General features: G+C 42.0%; 5 protein-coding genes across 5 annotated transcripts, besides 26 other annotated features; 4 read left to right on the plus strand and 1 right to left on the minus strand.

Annotated features, from left to right (window-relative positions):
* The first annotated feature begins 896 nt into the window (after positions 1–896).
* Positions 897–916: a microsatellite.
* A 206-nt stretch (positions 917–1122) lies between these two features.
* Positions 1123–1164: a microsatellite.
* A 996-nt stretch (positions 1165–2160) lies between these two features.
* Positions 2161–2263: a microsatellite.
* Positions 2264–2485: 222 nt separating this feature from the next.
* Positions 2486–2660: a microsatellite.
* Positions 2661–2667: 7 nt separating this feature from the next.
* Positions 2668–2854: a microsatellite.
* Positions 2855–2857: 3 nt separating this feature from the next.
* Positions 2858–3033: a microsatellite.
* A 388-nt stretch (positions 3034–3421) lies between these two features.
* PVX_094310 (hypothetical protein, conserved) lies at positions 3422–4816 on the plus strand (the record flags this gene model as incomplete). Its single annotated transcript, XM_001614282.1, has 2 exons — positions 3422–3501; positions 3553–4816. The coding sequence occupies 2 exons, from the start codon at positions 3422–3424 to the stop codon at positions 4814–4816; spliced, it is 1344 nt and encodes a 447-aa protein (XP_001614332.1).
* Positions 4406–4466: a microsatellite.
* Positions 4672–4699: a microsatellite.
* Positions 4740–4803: a microsatellite.
* Positions 4817–7747: 2931 nt separating the features above from the next.
* Positions 7748–7772: a microsatellite.
* Positions 7773–7919: 147 nt separating this feature from the next.
* Positions 7920–7989: a microsatellite.
* Positions 7990–8211: 222 nt separating this feature from the next.
* PVX_094315 (RNA binding protein, putative) lies at positions 8212–11535 on the plus strand (the record flags this gene model as incomplete). The annotated part of the gene is made up of 7 exons (XM_001614283.1): positions 8212–8476; positions 8720–8837; positions 9017–9105; positions 10096–10173; positions 10401–10488; positions 10815–11120; positions 11290–11535. The coding sequence occupies 7 exons, from the start codon at positions 8212–8214 to the stop codon at positions 11312–11314; spliced, it is 969 nt and encodes a 322-aa protein (XP_001614333.1). The 3' UTR covers positions 11315–11535.
* Positions 10275–10309: a microsatellite.
* Positions 10555–10584: a microsatellite.
* Positions 11536–11548: 13 nt separating the features above from the next.
* Positions 11549–11571: a microsatellite.
* Positions 11572–11746: 175 nt separating this feature from the next.
* Positions 11747–13122, minus strand: PVX_094325 (hypothetical protein, conserved; the record flags this gene model as incomplete). The annotated part of the gene is made up of 3 exons (XM_001614284.1): positions 11747–12013; positions 12293–12368; positions 12611–13122. The coding sequence occupies 3 exons, from the start codon at positions 13120–13122 to the stop codon at positions 11747–11749; spliced, it is 855 nt and encodes a 284-aa protein (XP_001614334.1).
* Positions 12732–12755: a microsatellite.
* Positions 13123–13409: 287 nt separating the features above from the next.
* Positions 13410–13432: a microsatellite.
* A 789-nt stretch (positions 13433–14221) lies between these two features.
* Positions 14222–14248: a microsatellite.
* Positions 14249–14306: 58 nt separating this feature from the next.
* Positions 14307–14331: a microsatellite.
* Positions 14332–14387: 56 nt separating this feature from the next.
* PVX_094330 (hypothetical protein, conserved) lies at positions 14388–15953 on the plus strand (the record flags this gene model as incomplete). Its single annotated transcript, XM_001614285.1, has 1 exon — positions 14388–15953. The coding sequence occupies one exon, from the start codon at positions 14388–14390 to the stop codon at positions 15951–15953; it is 1566 nt and encodes a 521-aa protein (XP_001614335.1).
* Positions 15343–15365: a microsatellite.
* Positions 15954–16315: 362 nt separating the features above from the next.
* Positions 16316–16338: a microsatellite.
* Positions 16339–16347: 9 nt separating this feature from the next.
* Positions 16348–16403: a microsatellite.
* Positions 16404–17585: 1182 nt separating this feature from the next.
* On the plus strand, positions 17586–20408 carry PVX_094335 (hypothetical protein, conserved; the record flags this gene model as incomplete). Its single annotated transcript, XM_001614286.1, has 1 exon — positions 17586–20408. The coding sequence occupies one exon, from the start codon at positions 17586–17588 to the stop codon at positions 20406–20408; it is 2823 nt and encodes a 940-aa protein (XP_001614336.1).
* Positions 18729–18827: a microsatellite.
* Positions 18930–18966: a microsatellite.
* Positions 19325–19344: a microsatellite.
* Positions 20409–20664: 256 nt separating the features above from the next.
* Positions 20665–20716: a microsatellite.
* A 473-nt stretch (positions 20717–21189) lies between these two features.
* Positions 21190–21212: a microsatellite.
* The last annotated feature ends 558 nt before the right edge of the window (positions 21213–21770 follow it).

The following is a 21770-nucleotide window of genomic DNA, read 5'->3' on the forward strand; positions in this document are numbered from 1 at the left end:
TAGGAATTTCTTCACGGCAAATTCAATTTTTTAAAACTTTTTTTTCATTTCTTTAACTTTTCTTCCCATTTTCCTCCCCCAGAGATATGAAAATGTCCCACAATTGGTCATTTATTCCAGATCACCATTCGACCTTCTTAGTAAATTTCCTATTGACACGAGTTGGTCCTAATAAAACTTCTTCCTGGGTCAGTCAGTGCCTGTCAGTGCCAGTGCCTATCCAAAAATTGACTATATATTCCTTTGCCTGCAAAAAATAAAAAAAATTTCCTTTTCCTTTTATCCCTTTATATTCCAAGGTTGGGCAAACATCCCGCATTTAATAGTATTTTCCATAAGGTTACTCGGCACGTTTTGTAACTTCCTCTTTAACACCCTTGTGTAAAAATGACTTCTGTTCTTCGTATCTGCGTAGGAACAATTTTCGCGAAATGTTGTATAAGCGTTGCAGGCGGGGAGAGAAAAAAAAAAAAAAAAGGTATAAATGAATTTTTGCCGCAAAACCCACTTTATAAAATTACACGCGGAACATAACACACGGGAAAAAATTCATATAAGGAAAAAATTTTGAATAAAATAAACCAAAGAGAAGAGTAAAAAAAAAAAAAAAAAAGGTATGAATTAACCACATTCATTTACATATAAAGGAATTTTTTTAAACAAATGTAAGCAAAATATTCGAACGTAATGAAAAATGCTCAAAGTGTTATCCCCATATCAAGGGAAAAAATGCGCGTGCCAAATAAAACCCTTTGCCCTCATTTTTTACACTACTTTTCAGTTCGCCGTTCTGTCATCATAGAACTTTTTGTACTGATTAATGTTGCATAATTGTGTCAATGAATTGCGCTAATGATCGAGCTGACCCGCGCTAATGCAGGGGAGAATGATTTAAAACCCAGCCCTCCGTAAAATGAGCTATACCTTCTCTCCATTGCTCATATTTCTCCGCTCTTCCTCTGATTGACCACAAACACTATCCAACATCCTTTATACTGATTATTTTCATAAATGGCGATGCTTCATTCGTGCCTTTCCTTGAGCCATCGTACTGTTGATAATTTCTTTTACTTCTTCCACTTGCATTTACATATGTGCTTGCTACAGGGGAACAACTTTTGGAGGGGGTGGGCGTGCGCGAAAAGCTCACGTTACCTTGTTAAACTCAGTGCGAAGCATTTGAACCTTCGAATGTTCGATCGATCATTGCTGTGCCATTGCATATATGTGTATGTGCTTGAGCGCGTGAGCGAGTGCATTGCTTCGAGCACATTCGCCTCACTCGTACGGGCATATGTACAATCATGTGTATCTCACATGTGAACGCGCATGCACAATCACGATACCCCCAATCCTGAAATTATCTTAATCAAACACTGAGCAGAAACCATCTTGCGTTTTCTTCTTCAAAAGAAAATCTTGACGCAGCGGGGGGGAAGCATGTTTCCTTTTCGGCGCTTGCATCGATAAGTGTTCCTGTGTACCTCTGTACCCCTGTGACTATGCACTTACGCGCGAAAGCATGGCGATTTGTCGCTCCCCCGCCCAACGGTGTAACTCTGCGGAGAATTACGCACGAGCGAAAACAGAAAGGGAGGTCTTAAAAAAAACGTTTCAGCTTCCCCAGGATACACGAATTAAAGAAAAATGAGCCAACATTAAAAGTGTTCAAATATGCTCAATTTTGTACTCAATTGCAGAGGCATACAGCTCACGCTCATGGCTCATTTGCCTCTTTCAAAATGTAATAGAAAACCTAGAAGCACAAATGGAAGCAGATGGCCAATATGCATTTTTACATGTACGGAAAGGGCACTATTCACTCCCATTTCGCGTCAATGCCTTCATCTAATGCGCCACTCGTGTATGAGCTAAGTAAAATATGTAAGCTCCGGCGAATAATAAAGCATGAAATGCAACATTTAACAAAAGAGTAGGTCATCAAAAGGCGGCAGGCGCGGAATGCAAAATGGGTGACACGGGTTTGCTCACCAGGGGTACGTACCAGGTGGGGCATACTCCATAAATGGAAGCAAAAGGAAGCCCAGCTTCGACTGCAAGGCGACCATCATCTGCTTCACAAAAAAAAGGCACATGGATGAATGGATAGATAAAAAAATAAAACTTTAAAATCTTTACTGCCACAAAAAAAAAAAAAAAAAAAAAAAGCACAACTGCGACAATGTGCCTACAATAGCATGCCATTTAACGTTGCTGCATCCGTCAACGTGAAAATTTTGCTAATATTTTGCTTCCCTCCCGTTATGCATAAAACCACCGCGTAACTGCAAAAAGGGCGCCACACTGGAAATGCAGAATATTTGCAAAAGTAATGAACGTGCTTAAAAACGAATGATAAAAATGAAGAAAAAAAATAAAATAAATAAATAAATCATCATGGCTAAAATAGCAGCACGCTATATCGTTAAAAGCGCTTCGAAATGCTACTTTTTTGAGAAATGCCGTCACGACATTTCGAAACAAAAGACACAACATAAAAACGACAAGGAAACAAAAAAGCACGGTACGGTGATGTATGCAAAATGGGGCAAAACATACCACCGGGGGGGGAATGTCTCTCCTTTAGTGGCCTTCCAGCAGTTGTGCAGCGGTAAATATGTACATATAAGGGTAAAGCGTATAAACATTTATGAACAAAGGAAAAGGTAAAACCAAACCATGTAGCTACTGATTTTGTAATTTTCAACTGGATCATTTGTTTATTTTTACTACCCTTCGCAGTCACTTTGGCGATGCTTTTACGTGCGCTTTTACGTGCGCTTTTATGTACGCTTTTATGCACTTTGAAAGAGAGTGGCATTTTTACCCTTGGCCCGTCTATACGTACATTTTGACACTCCCCTCTGCTTAATTTCGCGCGAAGTGTCAGAGATGACCATCACTTTTATGTATGGAATCGTTTCAGTCGTTCTGTGGTTCATATAAATTGAGGCTTTAAAAAAAAAAAAAAAAAAAAAAAAAAATAGCTAGACAGAAACAATATTAGCTTTCCTCGTCTGCATTTTGGCTGTTTATTTTGGCTTTTTTTTTTTTTTTTTTTTTTTTTCGCTACCTATATTAGCCACTTGTTCAGCTCACCACATTTGCTATTTTTTTCTCCATTTTTAACCGCCTAGTTCCGCATCGCTGTGGTGTCCCTGTTCCTATTTCCGGTATGCGCACCAGATTTGTGGAAAACGACAGGTTAGTGCTACAATGCTTAAAAGAATAGTTTCAGTCCTTTTGTCCCTCACAGCATTTTTTTTTCTTTGTAATTTCTCCCCACCTCCGCGTCCATGCTATATATGCACAGAGAAAGGAACATTTTCCCGTTTTGACACTACCTCCATTTTGATACTACCTCCGTTTTGATGCTACCCCCGTTCTGCCGCAACCTCCATTTTGCCCCCCTTTTTTGTAAATGTCTGCCACTCTGCTTTTCCTCTTAATAATCCGCTTAGCTCTTTCCTTACCGCCCCACAACGCCAAGGCGGCAAATCCGTAATCAATAAAAGATGCAGATTTTGAAATTACGTACGAACCGAATGGCAGGCAACTGCACGTTGGCAGCCTCAACCAGGAAAGGTGCAACAACTACAGCTACTACATAAATCAGCAGTGCGAAATAATTCACTCTCTCGAAAAAATCGATGAGCAAAATGCTCTCTTGTGTAAAAACAAAAACAAATGTGAGTACCTCATAAATTATGTGTTCCAAAGTCTGGGCATAGAAGCCGTCCCAGAAGAAGACTTCTTAAATTTAACTCTACCACTTAACGAAAATGTTGGGGAAAAAGAAAAATGCAACAAAGAAGTGCAGATAAATGAAAAAATGAAATGCATGTGCTGCATCAAAGAGATGGAAAGTAGCGAAACGGAAAAAATAAATACCGAATTAACCCCAGGGCAAAGAACCCAAAACGCTGCGTACCCCTTCGGTGATTGCAAGTGTGTTCTAAAATATGAAGTAGACGACGAACACGCCTTAAATGCCGATAAATGTAAAAACTTCATCTGCAACAGTGGGATTTGCACACGGCGCATGGATGGAGAACCCCTCTGCTCCTGCGAGGAGAACCATTATTTCGACAAAAGAGTGAGTGCGTGCGTAAGGCATCAAGATGGGGTGAACGGAGGGGCGAGCCAAGCGAGTCAGTCAAGGCAGGCAAATCAGTCAACTGAGTCAAATCAGTCAACTGAGTCAACTCGGTCAACTGAGTCAACTCGATCAACTGAGGCGGTCATGGACCAACCGCGCCATGTAACATATGAGAGCGACTCGAACGGAAACAAAATAAATGACGATCACAAAAAGGGGGACCATACACAGAGAGTTAACGACAACCACGATGACGACAGCGAAACACATTCTCACCACGCGCAAGGAAGCCAAAATAACCACGAAAATAGAAACCTAAGCAATGCGTTCACCGATGAGTGTCCAATAAATCACGTAAGAAATAAACAGGGGGAGTGCCAAAGGAGGGAAAGCAACTCAGCAGAGAACATCTGCCTCAGAATAGAATGTTTCGTCAATTCAGACCCACCAGAATGTACATGTGTAGATAAAAATGGGGAAAAAATAGAAAAAGCTATCTTCGACGTTTCCCACATAACAATGTGCACCCTCAATAACATAAACTGCGACTACGGGATATGCAATAACTCGACAAAAAAAGGAGAACTCGCATGTATTTGCGATAAGAAGTATAAATATAACAGCTCTTTGAAGGTATGCATTGGCTACGCCGTAGCACGTCTTCTCAGTTGGGTGCTCATCATCGCGCTGTTCAGCATAATCGCAACTGCGCTGTGAGGTGAAGAAAAGAGTTAAATAAATGGGCTTTCTTTCCCTTTTCACTCACACCAAACAACACAATTAAATAACTCACATGAAGGTGCGTTTTCCCCATGCAGGGTATTCACTCTTTGTATCACATCGTTCCTTTTTCTTTTTAAAATGTTGTACCCCCCAAAATGCATAGCTACCCGCAGGTGGGAATAACCAAACGGGGGAGAAATCACCTCAGGAAAGCGCACCACACCTCGGCAAAAAAAAAAAAAAAAAAAAAAATGGAAATATGCGTAACCCATGTCCAGAGGCGGTAAAAACATGCGTTATATGCCTCCCTGGAAAAACACCCCTTTTAACCATCCATGCCATTTACTTCTTTTTTTTGGCAGGAATTAATTCCCCTGGGTGATGTTATTCATCGCACGATTAACAATTGTTAATTTATGCCCCTTTTGTTCATCCCCAAATGATTAAATGTTTAAATGTCGATAATGTGGAAAGCACATTTGGCATGCCAAGAAAAAAAGATTTTTCTTCCGTTCTTTTTAATTCTTAATAAATAATTTTTTTAAAAAAAAAAACACTTTGTTGTCCTCCCTTGTTTGAGCAAATAACGCTTTTAAAATTTTTCCCATAAAAAGTGAAACAGCGTAGCCATTTTGTAGGACATGTCCAACTGGCACTGCAACCATTGACCCGCAAAACTGTCCGACCCCACATGGAGTGTAAAACTACTGCGGTATAATGCGGTCTACTGAGCTATTGGCCATATTGAGGGCGCACAAATGGGCTAACCAGCTTCCCATAAGTGCACCAGAAAGAAGAAGATACAAAAAAAGAGGGGTACCATTATGCAGCCATGTTGTAAAAAATAAAGAAGTAAATTTTTTCCCCTTCTACCATTTTAGGGTGACACAACGTACTTACTTTAATTTCCTGCCCCTTCCGTAGTTGCCTTTTTTAGGGGCTTTTTTGAGATCATCTCATTATGGCCCTCTGAAATATGTACCATATTGGCATTCCCCCAAACAGGCACATCAATCCTGCAGCTTTTTAATTCTTCTCCCCCCAATTTTATACCTGACATGGAGGACAGGAAAATGCAGGCAACTGAATAAACATGTTAATCAAAAAAAAAAATACACATAAGAGGCGCCAAAAAAAAACGATATGCACTGCTCCATCAAGTGACAGGAAAAGGCCTAAACATTTAACCGTTTCGATAAAAACGTTTGCCCAATGAATAACAAATTGTTGCAACAGTTTTATCTGTAATGTTTGTGTACCCACGTTCTCTGCTAGCGCTCTTAATGCTTGCCCTATTCGTTAAGCTGCGCAGCATTACTGCGTTTTTACCCGTGGCCATAATAACTCCCTATAAAGTAACATAGCCTAAAGCCTTAACGTGGCTCTGAAGTGTGACCAAGTTGGAACCCCTCGAAAAGATTTTCATTCATTTCTCCGCACGCAACCTATGTAACAAATATAAATACATACATTTGTGCGCATAAGGTATGTCCCATGAGCCATGCTAACCGTGGAACAAATGCCCTCCTCCACCTTTAACCGTTCGACCGTTTTGCATGCTCACCGTGTTTCCTGCACCCCTCTTTACACCACATAAAATCAACCGCAGAAACTGCTTCGTATATGCGCTTGCCGCTTATCAACACAAATACGAAGCAGATGGTGATGGAGTCAAAAAATGAAGAATACCTCCCTCATGTGTTCTCTTCTGCCTTTTAATTTACCAAAAAGGGTCGTTCAAATTGGGAACGTTAAAAGTGGGTCCCCCCGTGTGGAAACCCGTGTGGAAACCCGTGTGGAAACCCGTGTGGAAACCCATGTGGTGATGGGACCCGCGTCATGGCTCGCACGCAAATAGGAAAAGATCAAAGCGTTATTTTCCCCTTTTCGCTCACAAAAAATATATGTTGGCACAGGTGCTGCTCACCTCCGAAGAACAAACGCCACATTTGTTTTCTCTTTTCTTAAAATAAGTTTTACATGAAGGGAACGCACGTACATGCGCAGTCGCATCAATGAGCGAAAATGGAACGGCAACCTTCTTCCTATTTTAAAGGCGCAATTTTCCCCAGCCCGCGGGTGTAAATCTTAAATTTGGTTTCCATTTTTTAAGCAGGATGGGATTCAAAAATGTTCTTCAAAAATATGGCTAAACTGATCAACATCAATTTTTAAAGCGAAAAAAAAAAGGGGGGGAATTGGGAGAACATGCGTTTTTCTCAGCAGAGATGCATACATATTTATGTGACCCTAAACCAAGGTGGTGGAAACGTAAAAAAACTGCCAACAAATGCAGGAGCGTGTGCTTAACCTTATATGTATGCAGCTTAAACGTATGCTCATAACGATGCATACACTTATGGGCATGGGACGCCTCATGCGTATACCTCTTCGTGCTCACGTATGCAGGAAGGAAAAAAAAAAAAAAACATCTACAAAAAATATTGCCAAATTGTCAAAAAAAAAAAAAAAATAATATAAACGTATTTAAATAGCCAGAGAGGGAAATATAATTGTGTTTTTCCGGAAAAACAAAAAAGGCTCATTTGCCCCAAAGGGAAGAATGAATAAAATTGAACCATTAAATTCACGTTAACGAAAACAACCAATGCGTTTGTTTTGTGCGCGAGAAGGGCTTCATCATACATGCATTTGAATTTGCGTTCACATTTGCATTTACGTTCACATTTGCATTTACGTTCACATTTGCTTTTACATTTGCGTATGCGTATATACATACAATCGCATCATTCACAGTTTTACGTAACTTCCCCTTCACCCATCGTTCATCGTCACCAGTAATTAATCACGCGCTTGTAAAATTAACAACTGTGAAGTATTTGAAAAAAAAAAAAAAAAAAAAACATGGAGAAAAAAAAACAGTACATATAGCACTATCTTGCAAAAGAGTTCATATTAATTGACAAATATAATTCGTGGGATGTAGGACAAAAAACATATAACATTTAAATATGAGTGTACATTAGAGTGCATATGTAAATCGTGTAAACGGATAGGAGCGGGCCCACTCAATCATGGTACTGCTTACCCTTATAGGAGGTATGCTTTAAGTACTTACATACTTGTGCTCCATTTCCGTGCTTCTTAATTTAAAGGATGCTTTTAATCCATACCACCCCCTCCACTGCTTCCACCTTTTGTTAAAGAGCAAATTCAGTTATCCATTTATCCACCTATCCATTTTTCATGTACACTCTTTCATTTGCCGTTGTGTCAGTTTTTTTTTTTTTTTTTTTTCCCACCTGCACCCACCATTCGCTATCACATATATGTATAGCCCCTTCTAACAAACTCCCCCCTTTCCTTGTGTACAATTTTTTCGTTAATTGTAAAAAGCGTATACACATTTTTTAAGTAAAATAAAAAAAATGAGCTATAAAGATGATAAAAGGGACTCTGAAGAGCGCGACCATGAACGTGATCGAGAACGGGACCGCGATCGGGAACGCGACCACGACCGGGATCACGACCGAGACCATGATCGGGACCATGACAGGGATCATGACAGGGACCATGACAGGGACCATGACAGGGACCATGATCGAGACCACGATCGGGACCGCGACCGGGACCGCGACCGGGACCATGACCGGGACCGCGATCGGGACCACGACAGGGATCACAAGAACGATGGTAAAGCTGGCAAAATGAGCAGCACAGGAGGATGTTACACCGCATTGTTTTTCGCCATGCATGTGTAGCGTGCAGCAGTCTACGCCGCTCCTGCATAGGCACACACAACCGTGTGTACCTTCTTAAGCACCACATTTGCGTTGCGTGGGGTTCACTCTTTACACCTCTGACAGGAGGCGCTTCTAAATATGTTGCCCAATTTGCACGCCCACACGCAACTCTCACCACGCCCTCTCCCCGAAGGAACAACCCTGTACGTGTCAAACTTAAGCTCAAAAATAACGACGTCCAGGCTGCAAGACATTTTTGAAGAGTACGGGACGATAGAAAAGTGCTACGTCATCAGCAACCCGATCACCAGGTAGGGAACGTCCGACACCCCGTCCCATTTTGCGGTTCATCCTTAGTATGTGGACGCTGTGCGTGTGCACTCCGCGTATGTCCACTCCCTGCAGATAATGTCGCCTCCATTTTTCAGCACACGCAAGAGGCAACTCGAATTTTAGGTAACTTCCGCCAAATGTTCCTCCCATCCCGCAGAGAATCCCGCAACTTCGGATTTGTCACGTTCAACAATCCCGATGACGCGAATAATGCCATGATCAAGGCCAACAAAATGGACATTGAAGGTTATTAACAAAACAAAGCGAATACATGTGCCTGCAGTTTGCATGCTTTTCATATCTGCGTATTATTGTGATCGGCGTGGCGCAAACAGGGAAAAAATAAGCAAAATAAAATAAAAAATAGTGCATCATAATATATTAAAACGTAGTCACATCGCTGTGCTGTAGTACTCATCTTTAAAAAAAAAAAAAAATCCAATAAAGGAATGGCAACTTAATGTGCATGCGAATAACCAAAAAGATATGCATAAATCGGGAGCGCTCTTCTACAAAGGAAATCAACTCCATGGAGGGACTTCCCCCCAAAAAAAAACGTGATTGATAAGATGATTCCCAACTTGCAGACAGTCCATAAGCATACATACATTACTATGCACAGTCGCAGAAATTACTACCACAATAATGCTGCTACCGTTTCTTTTCTCTCCCCAATATAAAGAATTTTCCGTCGTTCGAACCCTTTCCAGCATGCATGCGATATATACGCAATTCACATATGTCTGTCTACACATTTGGGTGAATACTCTTGGAACACACCAGCATTGCAGCCCTGCGGCCATACAGCTATTTCAATTTGAACAAATTTAACCCCGTTGCCATTCCCAATACGACTAGCCATCCTGCTGACCGAAAGTCATATTCGAAAAGAAAACGCATCTTTTTCTTGCCTCACAAAATTGTCATGCAAAAAGATTACGTACAAAAAATGCCGACAAAGTGTTCCCGAGTTTTGCCTCCACCATGTATGCCCCCACTGCATATTTGTGAACATGTGGAAAAGTTGCAACTTTGAAATGATGTACTCCTGCCTGCACGCTTACTCAAAAAAAAAAAAAAAAAAAAAAATGCAAAATTCCCGCGCTTCACAATACCCGTTACAAACATGCACACGTTGTACGCCCAATGCTGGATGTATTTACAAATGATGTCAAAAAAAATTATCAGCAAACAAATGAAATAAACACAATCATTTTCGAATTTTTTTAATGATAGGGCGTATCATCAACGTAGAAATAGCCAAGCGAAACGAGCCGCACGATCCAACCCCGGGAGAGTACAAGGGAATTCAAAGTAGGTGCAGCGTTCACGGGACGCCCCAAGCATGTTCGCATTAGCACACGAATTGTTGCCCTGGCTGCCATAGCTGCCATGGCTACCCCGTGTGTACTCGTTTTAGGAAATGCCTCATTTATTTACAAATAAATACGTTTGTAACCATGTCAAACACCATTGGAAAGATTTCCATCCCCCCAACATGAATCTTTTTTTTTATTTTTCCCCCTTTTCTCCCCCCAAAGATATGATCAAAAGAAACGGAATGAGGTACGATTTTTATGGCAGAAGATACGACAGAGCATTTGACAGGAGAAGATACGACACAAGAAGGTAATTCGAGTTAATGAGTGGAGTCTTCCACTGAGGGAGAAAAGTGTTGCCCACATCAGACGTCACACTCAGTTGACTGTTATGATCGGGCACGTTCATGCATCCCCCTCGTGGTACCACCTTTTGTGTTGCGTGTATTGTAAAATCCGCTTGTCGAACTGGTCCATAGGTCCCCAATTGGGGAAAACTTCATTCCATTTAGCAATCACTTTTTTGAGACCCCCATTGTTATCGCTCCGTTTTGTACACCCATGTGGTGGAGGGACCTATGCACGTATATACTAACCCTTTGATGACTGTCCCCTTTTTCCCCTTCCCCCGTGTAGACCCTACCCATACTACCGAGACCACGTCCAAAGTTTCGGCTACCATCGCAACAACTCGTATAGACACTACGACAGATACGGAAGGAATGCATATGATGACCATCGACATTACGATCGAAGGTCCATAGACGATAAGTACTACAAGAGAAACGATTATTACAAAAGAAACGCCAGGAGCAGTGACGATGAAAGGGATTACTCCAGGGATGACAGTAGAAGAAAGAAACGATATGAACGAAGCAGAAAGTCGTCCAGTATTTCGAATAGCGAGAGGAGACACTACAGGAATAATTCCTCGATCGAAAGGTGAGGCCATTAATATGAGAGTTTGAAGCGAAGGGGGAAGCCCCTCCCAGTGAGTAGAAACATAGGCAAATGACTATACACGCAATTTTGTAAATCGTTTTCGCATTTATACTTGTTAATACCTGCACACGCACGTCGTGTATTTTTGCTTTTACCCATCCCCTTGTAGAAGCCCGCACCACAGAAGGAAGTGAAATGAGAACAGGCACAAATTGTGGACCGCATGCCAAAATATTTGTACACTAAAAGCAAACACCCAGATTATGTTTCCCGAATTAAGAGGAGAGGGTTTCATATTTTTGTATATTTTAATCCCATGACAATTTTTTTTTTTTTCCAAAACGAATAAATCAATATGTTTGAATGTTCATAAAAATTCAAATTTTTAAATTTTTAAATTTAAGTACGCACAAACCCCCAAAAAAAAAAAAAAAAAAACACACACATATATATATTATATATATATAGCTGAACGAATGAATAGCATTTTTTTCATTTTTTAATTCCCACGCATATGTCGTAAACTACCAAAATTTTAAAAACAACATAATGATAAAAATGAACCACTTCAGCAGTCACAGCTTGGTTTAAAAAAAAAAAAAATAACAATCAACTTATCTTGGTCGCTAAATATAATCATCATCGTACCTCCACCTTTTTAACAACTTCTTGTAACTAAACAAAAGGGAAAAAAAAAAAAAAAAGAGGCATACAATGTGGTAGAGCGTGCCAGCAAAATGTGACAGCAGAATATGCGCGTCGAAACACAACACATGAATCAAAAATTGCACAAAAGTTTCACAAAAATTGCATAAAAATTTCGCAAAAGTTTCACAAAAATTGCATAAAAATTTCGCAAAAGTTTCACAAAAATCGCACAAAAAACGCCAGTGCTGCATGGGCACTTCCGAAAATGAGTGCGCGAAAGGCCCAGGACAGTGCAGTGCGTTCCCCGCTACGAATGTACCCTAAAAAATGAAAATCAAAATAGCGCAAAAAGAAAACAAGACGAGCGAAAGATGAGATAAAGATGAGAGAAAGACGAGTCAAAAACGATCGAAAGACGAGCGAAAACGAGCGAAAGACGAACCCAAAGCAAAACAGAACAACACATAAACGCACAGCCGAGCGATTACTTCTTCATTTTTCCATCTTTACCTAAATATTTTTACAGGTAAGTCAGCTTTTTGCCTGCAATAATTCTCGCACATTTGCAACCACGTCATGAGTTCTTCCCTGGTCCCCGCTCTGTACATTTGCGCACGCGTGTCCGTCATGCAACAAATGAGGTATAAAATGATGTGTACAAAATGAGGCTGTTAACAATGAAGCACTTAAGCGGAGAATACGAAACGAGGAACGGCCAACTCGCATGGGCGACCGATCGAAGGACCGCACACAGTCAAGCGCGCAAAATATGAGGCGCATGGAAAAGCAGAAGCAGCTGCAATGGCAGCGGCACCGCCACGAAGCAGCATCTAATTCGTTACCTGACGGGGTATATTTTGGAAAACTCAAGGAAGCAGTTTTTCCCCTTTCCTTTTATACACTGCTCAGGGAAATTTGAATAAAACGAATGAACATATGCCCGCTCCCTGTCCGAGAATTTTTCGTTTAAGTAGGACGCGAATACCCAAAATAAAAACCACTGCGCGTGGCATGGATGTTTAACGTCATTTGAATTTAAGCTTTCATCAAACATGTAAAAATTCTCTTGCTTTATTTTTTCCATTTCGTTATTTTTTAAATGTTCTCCCGAGATAGTTTGTACATCCGTCTGTGGCAGCCTCTGCATGGCCTGCGCATCCGTCTGTGGCAACCCCTGCTCGGCCTGCGCATCAGCCCGTTGCCACTTCTCCCCTTTTGACAGTCCGCCGGGCGGGAAGCGGCCATTTTCCCTTTTCTTGTTTTTGTCTTCATCTTCGTAATGCTTAATCTCCGCAACATTTTTTTTCGTATCATTATTTTTGTAAAACACTTTCGATGCCACTTGGTTACCCATGATGCCGTACCGACATCTTAATCACATGGGTGATTGAATAGTACCACCACGCAAGGAAGGATGACGAAGCGTCACGCAGGCTCTCGTATCGTCAGTGCAATAGACAAAATGGCTGTCACTATATACACTGCACATGTGCCAAGCGGGTCTGCTGCTTCAACCATCAGCAGCTGCGAACACTTGCAGATACATATACGCACGTATGGTGCTATGTATTTTTTGGCGCGTCTCACTAGGATGGACTTCTCTCTTCTTCACCTCGTTAGACCTCGCCCCGCTATTCATTTTAAGGATTGACGATGGGGTCACTACTTCCCCGCCCCTCTTCCTCAAAAAAGACCGTTAATTAGGCGTTACACTATATCATGAAATTTCTTCTGCGTAAAAATTTCCGTGTTATCTTCTGGGCGTGTGAGAAAAATGGGATCCGGGTATACAATCGCAGTCTCAAAAAGGGGAGCCGGGTATACAATCGTGGTATCAAAAGTGGGATCCTGGTGTAAAATGGTAGGGTTAAAAATGGGATAACTCCCTGCGCGCTCTCGCTATATAGAAAAGCAGCACACTGGAAAGAAAGTAAATCAACCTTTCGTGGGGAGCAGCTGGAATGGCTTCCCAATTACGAATCATTCGAATTGCAGTGTGGCGGTTGGGCAGCATGCCAAGTTGCCAAAATGAACTGAATTTTTTCGTAACCGGAGGTGAAGCAAATCAGCTAAGAAAATACGCAAAAATGGAAGGCCCCTAAACACTATCGTTTGGGAACAAGTAGGGCAATTTTTCCTTCCCACAATAAGAAAAAAAAAAAAAAAGGGGAGCCTACTTTTCTGCCCCCCCCAACTGACAATTGTGCATACGACCACGTAGGTAGGAAAAATTGAGTTGGCCCAAATAAAAGGGATAAAAAAATAAGCATGCCCAAATTGATACAATTGTGCAACACGCGTGAACCACTTGCGGGCGCTGTGTATAAAAAAAAAATCCTCGCTTAACCCACTTGCAACTTGCAACTTGCAAAAGAGGCAAAAAGCGAAAAGGGAGCTTCACTATGGTACGCGAAAATGCATTGGGGTAGAAAACCTTCCACACTTAAACAAGGAGTAAGGCTTAAGCGAAATGGTGAAAGAGGAACGACTGAATGAGAAGAGGCTTATATCATTGCAAGCAAATGCGTTAAACCCTTCGCCAATCCCAACCCCCCCCTCCAGTGACACATTATGCCAACTTCTTAAACAAACTGACCAAACGATCATCGCTATCACACAATGCTTTTAGTAAACGCAAGTGCCAGGCTCAGATATGCTGTGAATCTCACCCTATTCTTTTTCTTTACAAAAATAGTAATTTGCATTTTATGTAAACATAACAGTACCCTACGCAGTAGCAACATTTTCCGCCACAAGAGCAAAAAAGTATTCCAAATAGACCCCTCCCGAGCTGAGAAAAAAATTCCCAAGTGTGTAACCTTCATCCATTTTAACAGTCCATACAAAAAGATAGACACCAGAGAAAAGGAATATAAACTGAATGACGACTTGAGGAACATCATCCTCCTGTTTGGGAGAATTGCAGAGCCGTATTACCCCAAGACAGCTGAACAGTTTAATTTTTACAAAGAACCGTATAGCAAATATATCCACACGGGTGAAAATCCAAGTCACACAAAATGGAAACACGTTTTTAAGGACCATCAAACAATTAATAAAAATATTTTCCATGAAAAAATTTGCCAACTGAAATTTAAATGGCCAATTAACCAAGATGAAAATATTGCAGAAAATAACTTCTACAATTTAGTTATAGAAAAATGCCTGAACAACATCAACATTGTAAAAAATAATATCCACCAGTTGAAGCTCCTTCTCAGCAGAGCTATAGAAAGTAAGAAGGAACCTGCGGGGAGGGGCGGCAAGCAGGCCACACCCGCCGAGGAACAACGGAGACTCTTCCTCCACAGTTTGTACGACGAACTGGAAAAGGAATTCTTCAGCGAAAATGAGGAGGCTTCGCAGCGGGAAGAGCGGTGGAATGCGCGGCAACAGGGGGACCCCCTCGAAAGAGACAGGCGCAGGAGGCAAATCCTGGAAAAATTGGAAAACTTCCACCTGAGCGACATCTTTAAGCAACACAACAGGTCCTACACAAGACTGCTCGTAAACGAAATTTTTAACAAAGAATATCCTTCCAAAAAGACGACGGATTTATTCCTTCATTTGCTTTTCCAAACAAATGTAGAAGAATTTTCGTATGAACAATTTCTAACCTGCCTGAACAGGCTAGGCAAAAAAATCGAGCTCTTCACCTGCAACTACAATTCCAACATTCACTTTGATCACTTCTTCTTTCTCATGAAAAATGAATTTAAAAAAAACTCCATTCTCCTGAAGAAGAAAAAAGCGGCTCCTCCAAAAATTGCAAAAGCGAAAAGGGAGTACAGTAACGACCCAAGTAAAAGCCTAACTGCGCAAAGAAACAAAACGAGACTCATCCAACACAGACATAACAGTGTAGGGGAAAATGCGAAAAAAAAAAGGAAACAAAATTCGCTCATCATACAGCATGATGCCATCGGCAACCAGTTTAATGGCACACAGGGGAATGTCAAAAATGAAGACCATTTGCACCAAATAGATGGTCTGGATACGCGGCAGGCAAATTTTATAATTCCTCCCACCTTGGACACCGAAGAAAATGCAAAGGAAGGTAAAAAAATGCACACCGATGGTATGCGGACCGGTTCCCAAACTGTGGGCACCAACCTCAAGAGCACAGTTATTCGGCTATTTAACTACATCGTCGATAGCATAAAAAAAATGGCTTCTAATGGGTGAGTGTAAAAATGGCTTTCTTTTTTCCCTCCATTTGGTACAGCTCCGCCGTTGGCTCGTCAGCGCATCAAGGGATGCCTTGCGGCCACGTGGGGAGAGATACCAGCACGTTCTGTCAAAGCTCCTCCAAGTTGTCACTACATGCGTAGGTACACACGTTTGAACTTCGCAACGGTGCATTGATAGGCGGCTGTGCGCATTTCTTCCCCGTGCGTCCCCTTTATTTTTCCTTCTTTTTTTTTTAAAAGTGCTCTGCAAATTTGATAATTGCGTTATCTCATTTGTGGAAGTTCCATCCGCACCACAGTTTGCTGCCCCTCGTTTGGGAAGTTCCCCACGAGAGGCGCTTCTCGAAGGGGTCATTCGGAGGCCCTTCGTCGCCCCCTCGCCAAGTTGGCATTTTTTTTCAATACACCCACAGCGCAACAAAAAAAAAAAAAACGCACCTCTGACGCCCATTTGTTTGTTTCTTTCTTCACCTAAATAGTGATACCGCTTCCCTCAAACACCATTCCCTTGTCCATATGACCATCAAAGCTGTATGTTCGTATGAAACACCAATGTGTACACTTCTCGCATGATGCTCACGTGTATCGCCCTTGTTTTTATGTCTATAAAAAACAAACGCACCAAAGCGTTAGCCTCAATTAAGGAACAAATCCGCGCCAAGTGAAGTAGAAAATGTCTGTTCCTCCGTTAATCCTTCCGCTTTGCTTTAAAAAGAAACCTTTTCAACTCCAGAGCGGGATAAACGTTTTTACCGCGCTAACTCGTACGTAGGATACGCGTCGGACTAACATAGGTTTTTTTTTTTTTTTTTTTTTTTTTTTTTCTGACCATCTTACGCATTGGTAAAAGTGAAGGACACAAATCGCTTACAAAATGGGAAAAAAAAAAAAAAAAAAAAAAAAATTCTAATGAGTGGAATTTTTTCCCCCCCACTTTCTCAACCCTGTATGCGAGCATCTCCCCACAGCGCATAATACCAATTCATTTTGAGGCTGCTTAACCTGCTGAAGGACGAAACGAGTGATTCGTAAGAAGTGCTACACCCCCCGCATGTGAACAATTTTGTATGACTTTTCGCTTTTGTATTTCCTTCCCCCTGGCCACTAACAGAATTGTCTCAAAATGAACAGAAACGTGTGATTTTTTTTTTCTTTTTTTTTCCCACCGCCCCCCAATTGGTTTTCCCTTTTAAAACACGAGTTAGCACCTTCCGTGTAAAGCATATCACCCTTTCTGTGGCCCCCTTGTGTCATATTCGATTGTCACCGTTTGAATGCACACACGTGGGTGGTCCCCCTTGTACGTATGAAACACACACTTGTGCATGCTTGCCCCTCCATTTTTTGAGCATTCCCCCTTTGAACCTGAATCTGAGGAAGACAGGCTAACACTAGGCCCCCCTTCTCGCCGCCCAACGGGTCGTTCAGCATGTGCTGCTCAATCTAGTTAAAATTGCGTCCCGCGGTTAGGAGCGCCATTCCGTTATTCTTTTTATTCTTCCCACGCCCCATCCGAGTAACGCTGCGTATATGTGTATATATATAAATATATTTGTTTATATATTTACATATATGCGTCTGCCCATCTGCCAACTCCCCTCATCACGCGCGAAAAGCGGCAGACAAAATGCTCGGCAAATTCATCTCCGAAACGTACAACAAAGTGAAGAGCAAAGCAGATGAAGTGAGACTGCACGTAAGCGTTCAGGCCATAAAGGCGAAGGAAGTTTTCGGGCTGGTCAAACCAACCACTGTGGAGCAACTGGAGGTTTTACTAAACTATGAGCTGCAACAAATAGACACAGCGGAAGCCCTAATAGGAACATATAAAAAATGGATTTACAATTTATCTCAGTCGGAAAAATGTGACTGCATAAGGTACTATAAAAGTGTTAATCGGGGCAGCGAAAAGAGGGAGTCCGCAACATCCAGCGCCCGCTCCTTCACCAACAGCAACGAAGAACAGAAGGATAATACCTTCCAAGTGAAAAGAAGAAGCGAACATACCCTATCGAATAGCAACATCACGAGTGCTTGTAACAGTGATATCGTCGATGCGTATGACTCCTACTGCAATAGCGAGGATGAGCCTGCAAAGGGGGGGGCAGATCTGGAGGAACAGCATCAGAGCATTGCAGGAATGGTAACTCCGGTTAAGTTAAACGACATCTTTGATGCGGAGCCGAGGCGTCACGTGATGCTAGGCAGCCAGGAGGGTCTGCCACATGAAACGACCATCGCGGAGAAGAATAAAAGCAACGCGGACGAGAGTAAAGGCAACACGGACGAGAGTAAAGGCAACACGGACGAGAGTAAAGGCAACACCGCCCAGGAAACCGCCCACTCCACGAGCAAGTGCGAACCCAGCCAGAACGCAAACAAAGAACAGCCAGCCAGCTACATCTATGATGATCACTACGGATACAATTTTAAAGAATTCTTTCTAAAGAGCAACATTCTGGAAAAGTCAATAAGCCTAATTTTAGAAAAAAGAGATATCAGATTATCGCTAGTTGGACCCATAGAAAAAGACGATCTAGAAAACCCTAGAACGACTATTCTAACCCTGTTCAGTCACTGCCTAATTGGAAATCAAAAGCTCCACAAAGATATCCTCTTCATAATCTTAACAACGGATAAGCTGTTTGACAATCACAAAGAATTATTTTTAGAACTACTAGCTGTTCTAAAGTATGACTACTTAGATGTGTATTTGATGAACATCAGGAAAATCGTATCAGCTGAGGTTCTTTCCCTAAAGAGTAAAATACAAATGTACGATTCGAAGCTCATCAACGTTAGTAAGCTCTCCTCCATGGACATCCTCAGCCCGAGGACCAGCGTCTCCTCCATCGATTTCGACAAGGAGGAGCTGCACTCCCAGCAGTATGCAACGCGTCAAACGGGGAAGAGAGATCTCGAGGTGTCTTCCCCCCCATTCAGCTTCGAAAGTTTGGACGGCCAACCGCTTTACACACAGGAGCACAGCGGCGCTGCCCAGTTGTCAGACCATCCGCACCCACTCGGGGTGACCAACACAACAAATCCAGCTAACCAGAAGAATGAGGAAAATACATTCGATACGGAAGGCGCGTGGGAAAATGACCCCCCCAAAACGGAACTCAGCAAAGAAATCAGCAAAGAAATCAGCAAAGAACTCTGCAAAGAACTCGGCAAAAAACTCAGTAACGAACTCAGCAAAGAACTCCACAGAGAGGACTCCCCCGCAGACGAAAAGGAAATTATAGAATCGAACAAAATGCAGCAAATAAAAATACTCGCCTCAGCAAAACTGATAGAGTTACACAAAATGCTACAAAGGATCCTCCAAGTGGCCACGGAAAATAGACAAAAGAGGAAAGTAGAAATCAAAGTGAAGTTAGAAGAGCTGAAGAAAATCATGGAGGTCTGCAAAAAGGATTGCGAAATAACTCTACATGATACGGAAGATTCAAAAGTACACATAGAAAATGTCTACGTAAAGGAACTGGACCTAAGAACGAGCAGCATTAACCAAACACAAGAACAAGTAGACCAGATGAAAAGAACCATAGAAGAGCTATTAAAAAAGAAAAGGGACCTCTACAATGAGTATAACCTTATATGCAATGAAATAAACATAATGAACAAACAACTCTCCACTGTCCTATCCACCCTGACAGCTTATAAAAAGGAATTAAATCAAGCCGAAGTGGAATATTTAAATAAACTCTCAAATACAAATAAAGCCAAACATATGCACCAGGAGAGGAAATTATACGTATCAAATTTGGATAACATCTCGGATGAAATTTTAAGAGAATATGAAAGTTCGACCTACATAAGTACAGACGAGTTGGTTTCCAAAACGCTGAAAATGAAGAAGCCGCTAAACAAAGTTATTACTAACCATTTGACCTATCTGAAGGATAAACTGTGCTTGCTAAATGCATTGCTAAAATTTTATGTGCACCGGGTGAAGTTCCTCCTGGGGCAGCACCCCACTGAGGGGGGGGCAGCGGAGGGGAAAGCCACGGAAGGCAACACCATGGGGGTTATGCAGAGCCACTCCGCGAAAGACACGGAAGGCAACACCGTGGGGGATGTGCACAACCACTCCGCGAAAGATATGGAAAGCAACGCAATGGGGGGAACGCACACCCACTCAGAGGTATATCCGGAACGCAACCCCCTGGGAGACGAACCCAACTCCCTCGCCCCCCCAAACCATCAAGAGCAGGCCAGAAAACTAAAACTCATCAAGTATAAAAAATGCTACTTCAAAATTATCGAGCAGATAAGCAAAGTCTGGGTAGCCATACAAGAATTTTACGACCTCAATAAAGAGAACATAGACGATGCTGAAGGGGACTGCCCCGCCGATGCCGTATACCAGCAGATTAACGATCTGTACAATTACAGCAAGCGGTTTATCATGCAGAATGGCTCCCTCATTTCGTCAATTTCGTGATTCGCGAAATGTGAGGAGGTCTTAATCGGGGGCCGTGGTGCATGCCTGCACACCAAGTGCTGCTCCGCGTGTGGAGCGTATGTACATATGTATACCTTATTCCCATCTGATAGCTGATTTATTTCCCCCTTTTTTTACGTAATTTCTTTTTTGCGAAATTTTTCTCACCTGATCCATCGCCATTCCTTTGAGGAATAGCATCCACGCGTATACAACACCACACCGTCGGGAAAATTGAACAAACGAATGCAAAGCATGATGCGCATACGTTCAACCGCGTGGTAGCCTTTTTTGCTAAACAGTGAGAATACTCCCCAGTATATTTATCCATACACCACTTTGTACTTTTCCCGTTTTTTTTTTTTTTTTTGTGCCATTTTTTTTTCCTTACGACTGCTCGCTTACCAACAACTTTACATTCCAGCAGATGAACCCCCATTTGGTGACTCCATCCGATATGTGGCTCGTAAACGGGGGGAGAGGTCTTCGCCCCACTTGGGAATTACGCAACGGCTCAGCACGGGGTGTAGCGGCGTGGCGGTAAGGTGGCCAAATGGCCAAATGGCCAAACGGCAGACTGACCAACTGCGGACCCTCGCGCGGTCAATTTTACACCACCATGTCACCGGCGAAATATGCAGCCAAAATGACGCAACGCATGCCAAAAGTTCCGAAAAAATACACGCACAAAAAGTTAGCACAGGGGGTGTACAAAATTGCAACAAGGCTTTCCTCACTTTTAGTAACTTTGCCAAAATGCTACTTAAACAAACTGTCACAAAGGAACAATCGCGATGAATTTCCCACATAAGTATCCCTCACCTTGATGTTACCAAAAAAAAAACAACTCTACATATGCTTGTACATGAGCGCATTTTCAAATTTTTCATTTTCCAAGTGGTTCACGCGTTAAACGGTGTGGTGTACGCCGTATGTTAACTTCTCAAGCCCGGGAAAAAAAAAAAAAAAAAAAATACGCAAAAGTGAAGAAGGAAAAAAATTAAATAAAACAAACACGAAATAAGAGATAAGCAAAATGATTTTTTTCAAACAAAACGCACAAATGATAAGAAAAAATTGACGCTTTAAATTAATTTCCGCGTAGCAGTCATTTTCCCGTCGAGGTGACCAATTTGCGTATGCATCCCCTCTGAAGTGAAAAGCGGAGGGGCGCGCCCGCACAGCGGAAGTGAACTTTTGCGAAATCCGCATTTGCGTATACTGCATATCAGCACATCAGTTAAAAAAAGGGAAAAGGAAAACGAAGCTGAGGGAACTGCTCCAAATTGTTCCAAGTTGAGCGAAAAAAAGCGACGCACGCGATAAATCCGAACAGCGCGGAACTCGCTGCCCAAATGGACC

Source organism: Plasmodium vivax, chromosome 8, assembly GCF_000002415.2.
Source record: "Plasmodium vivax chromosome 8, whole genome shotgun sequence".
In the NCBI taxonomy this organism is placed as follows: Eukaryota; Apicomplexa; class Aconoidasida; order Haemosporida; family Plasmodiidae; genus Plasmodium; species Plasmodium vivax.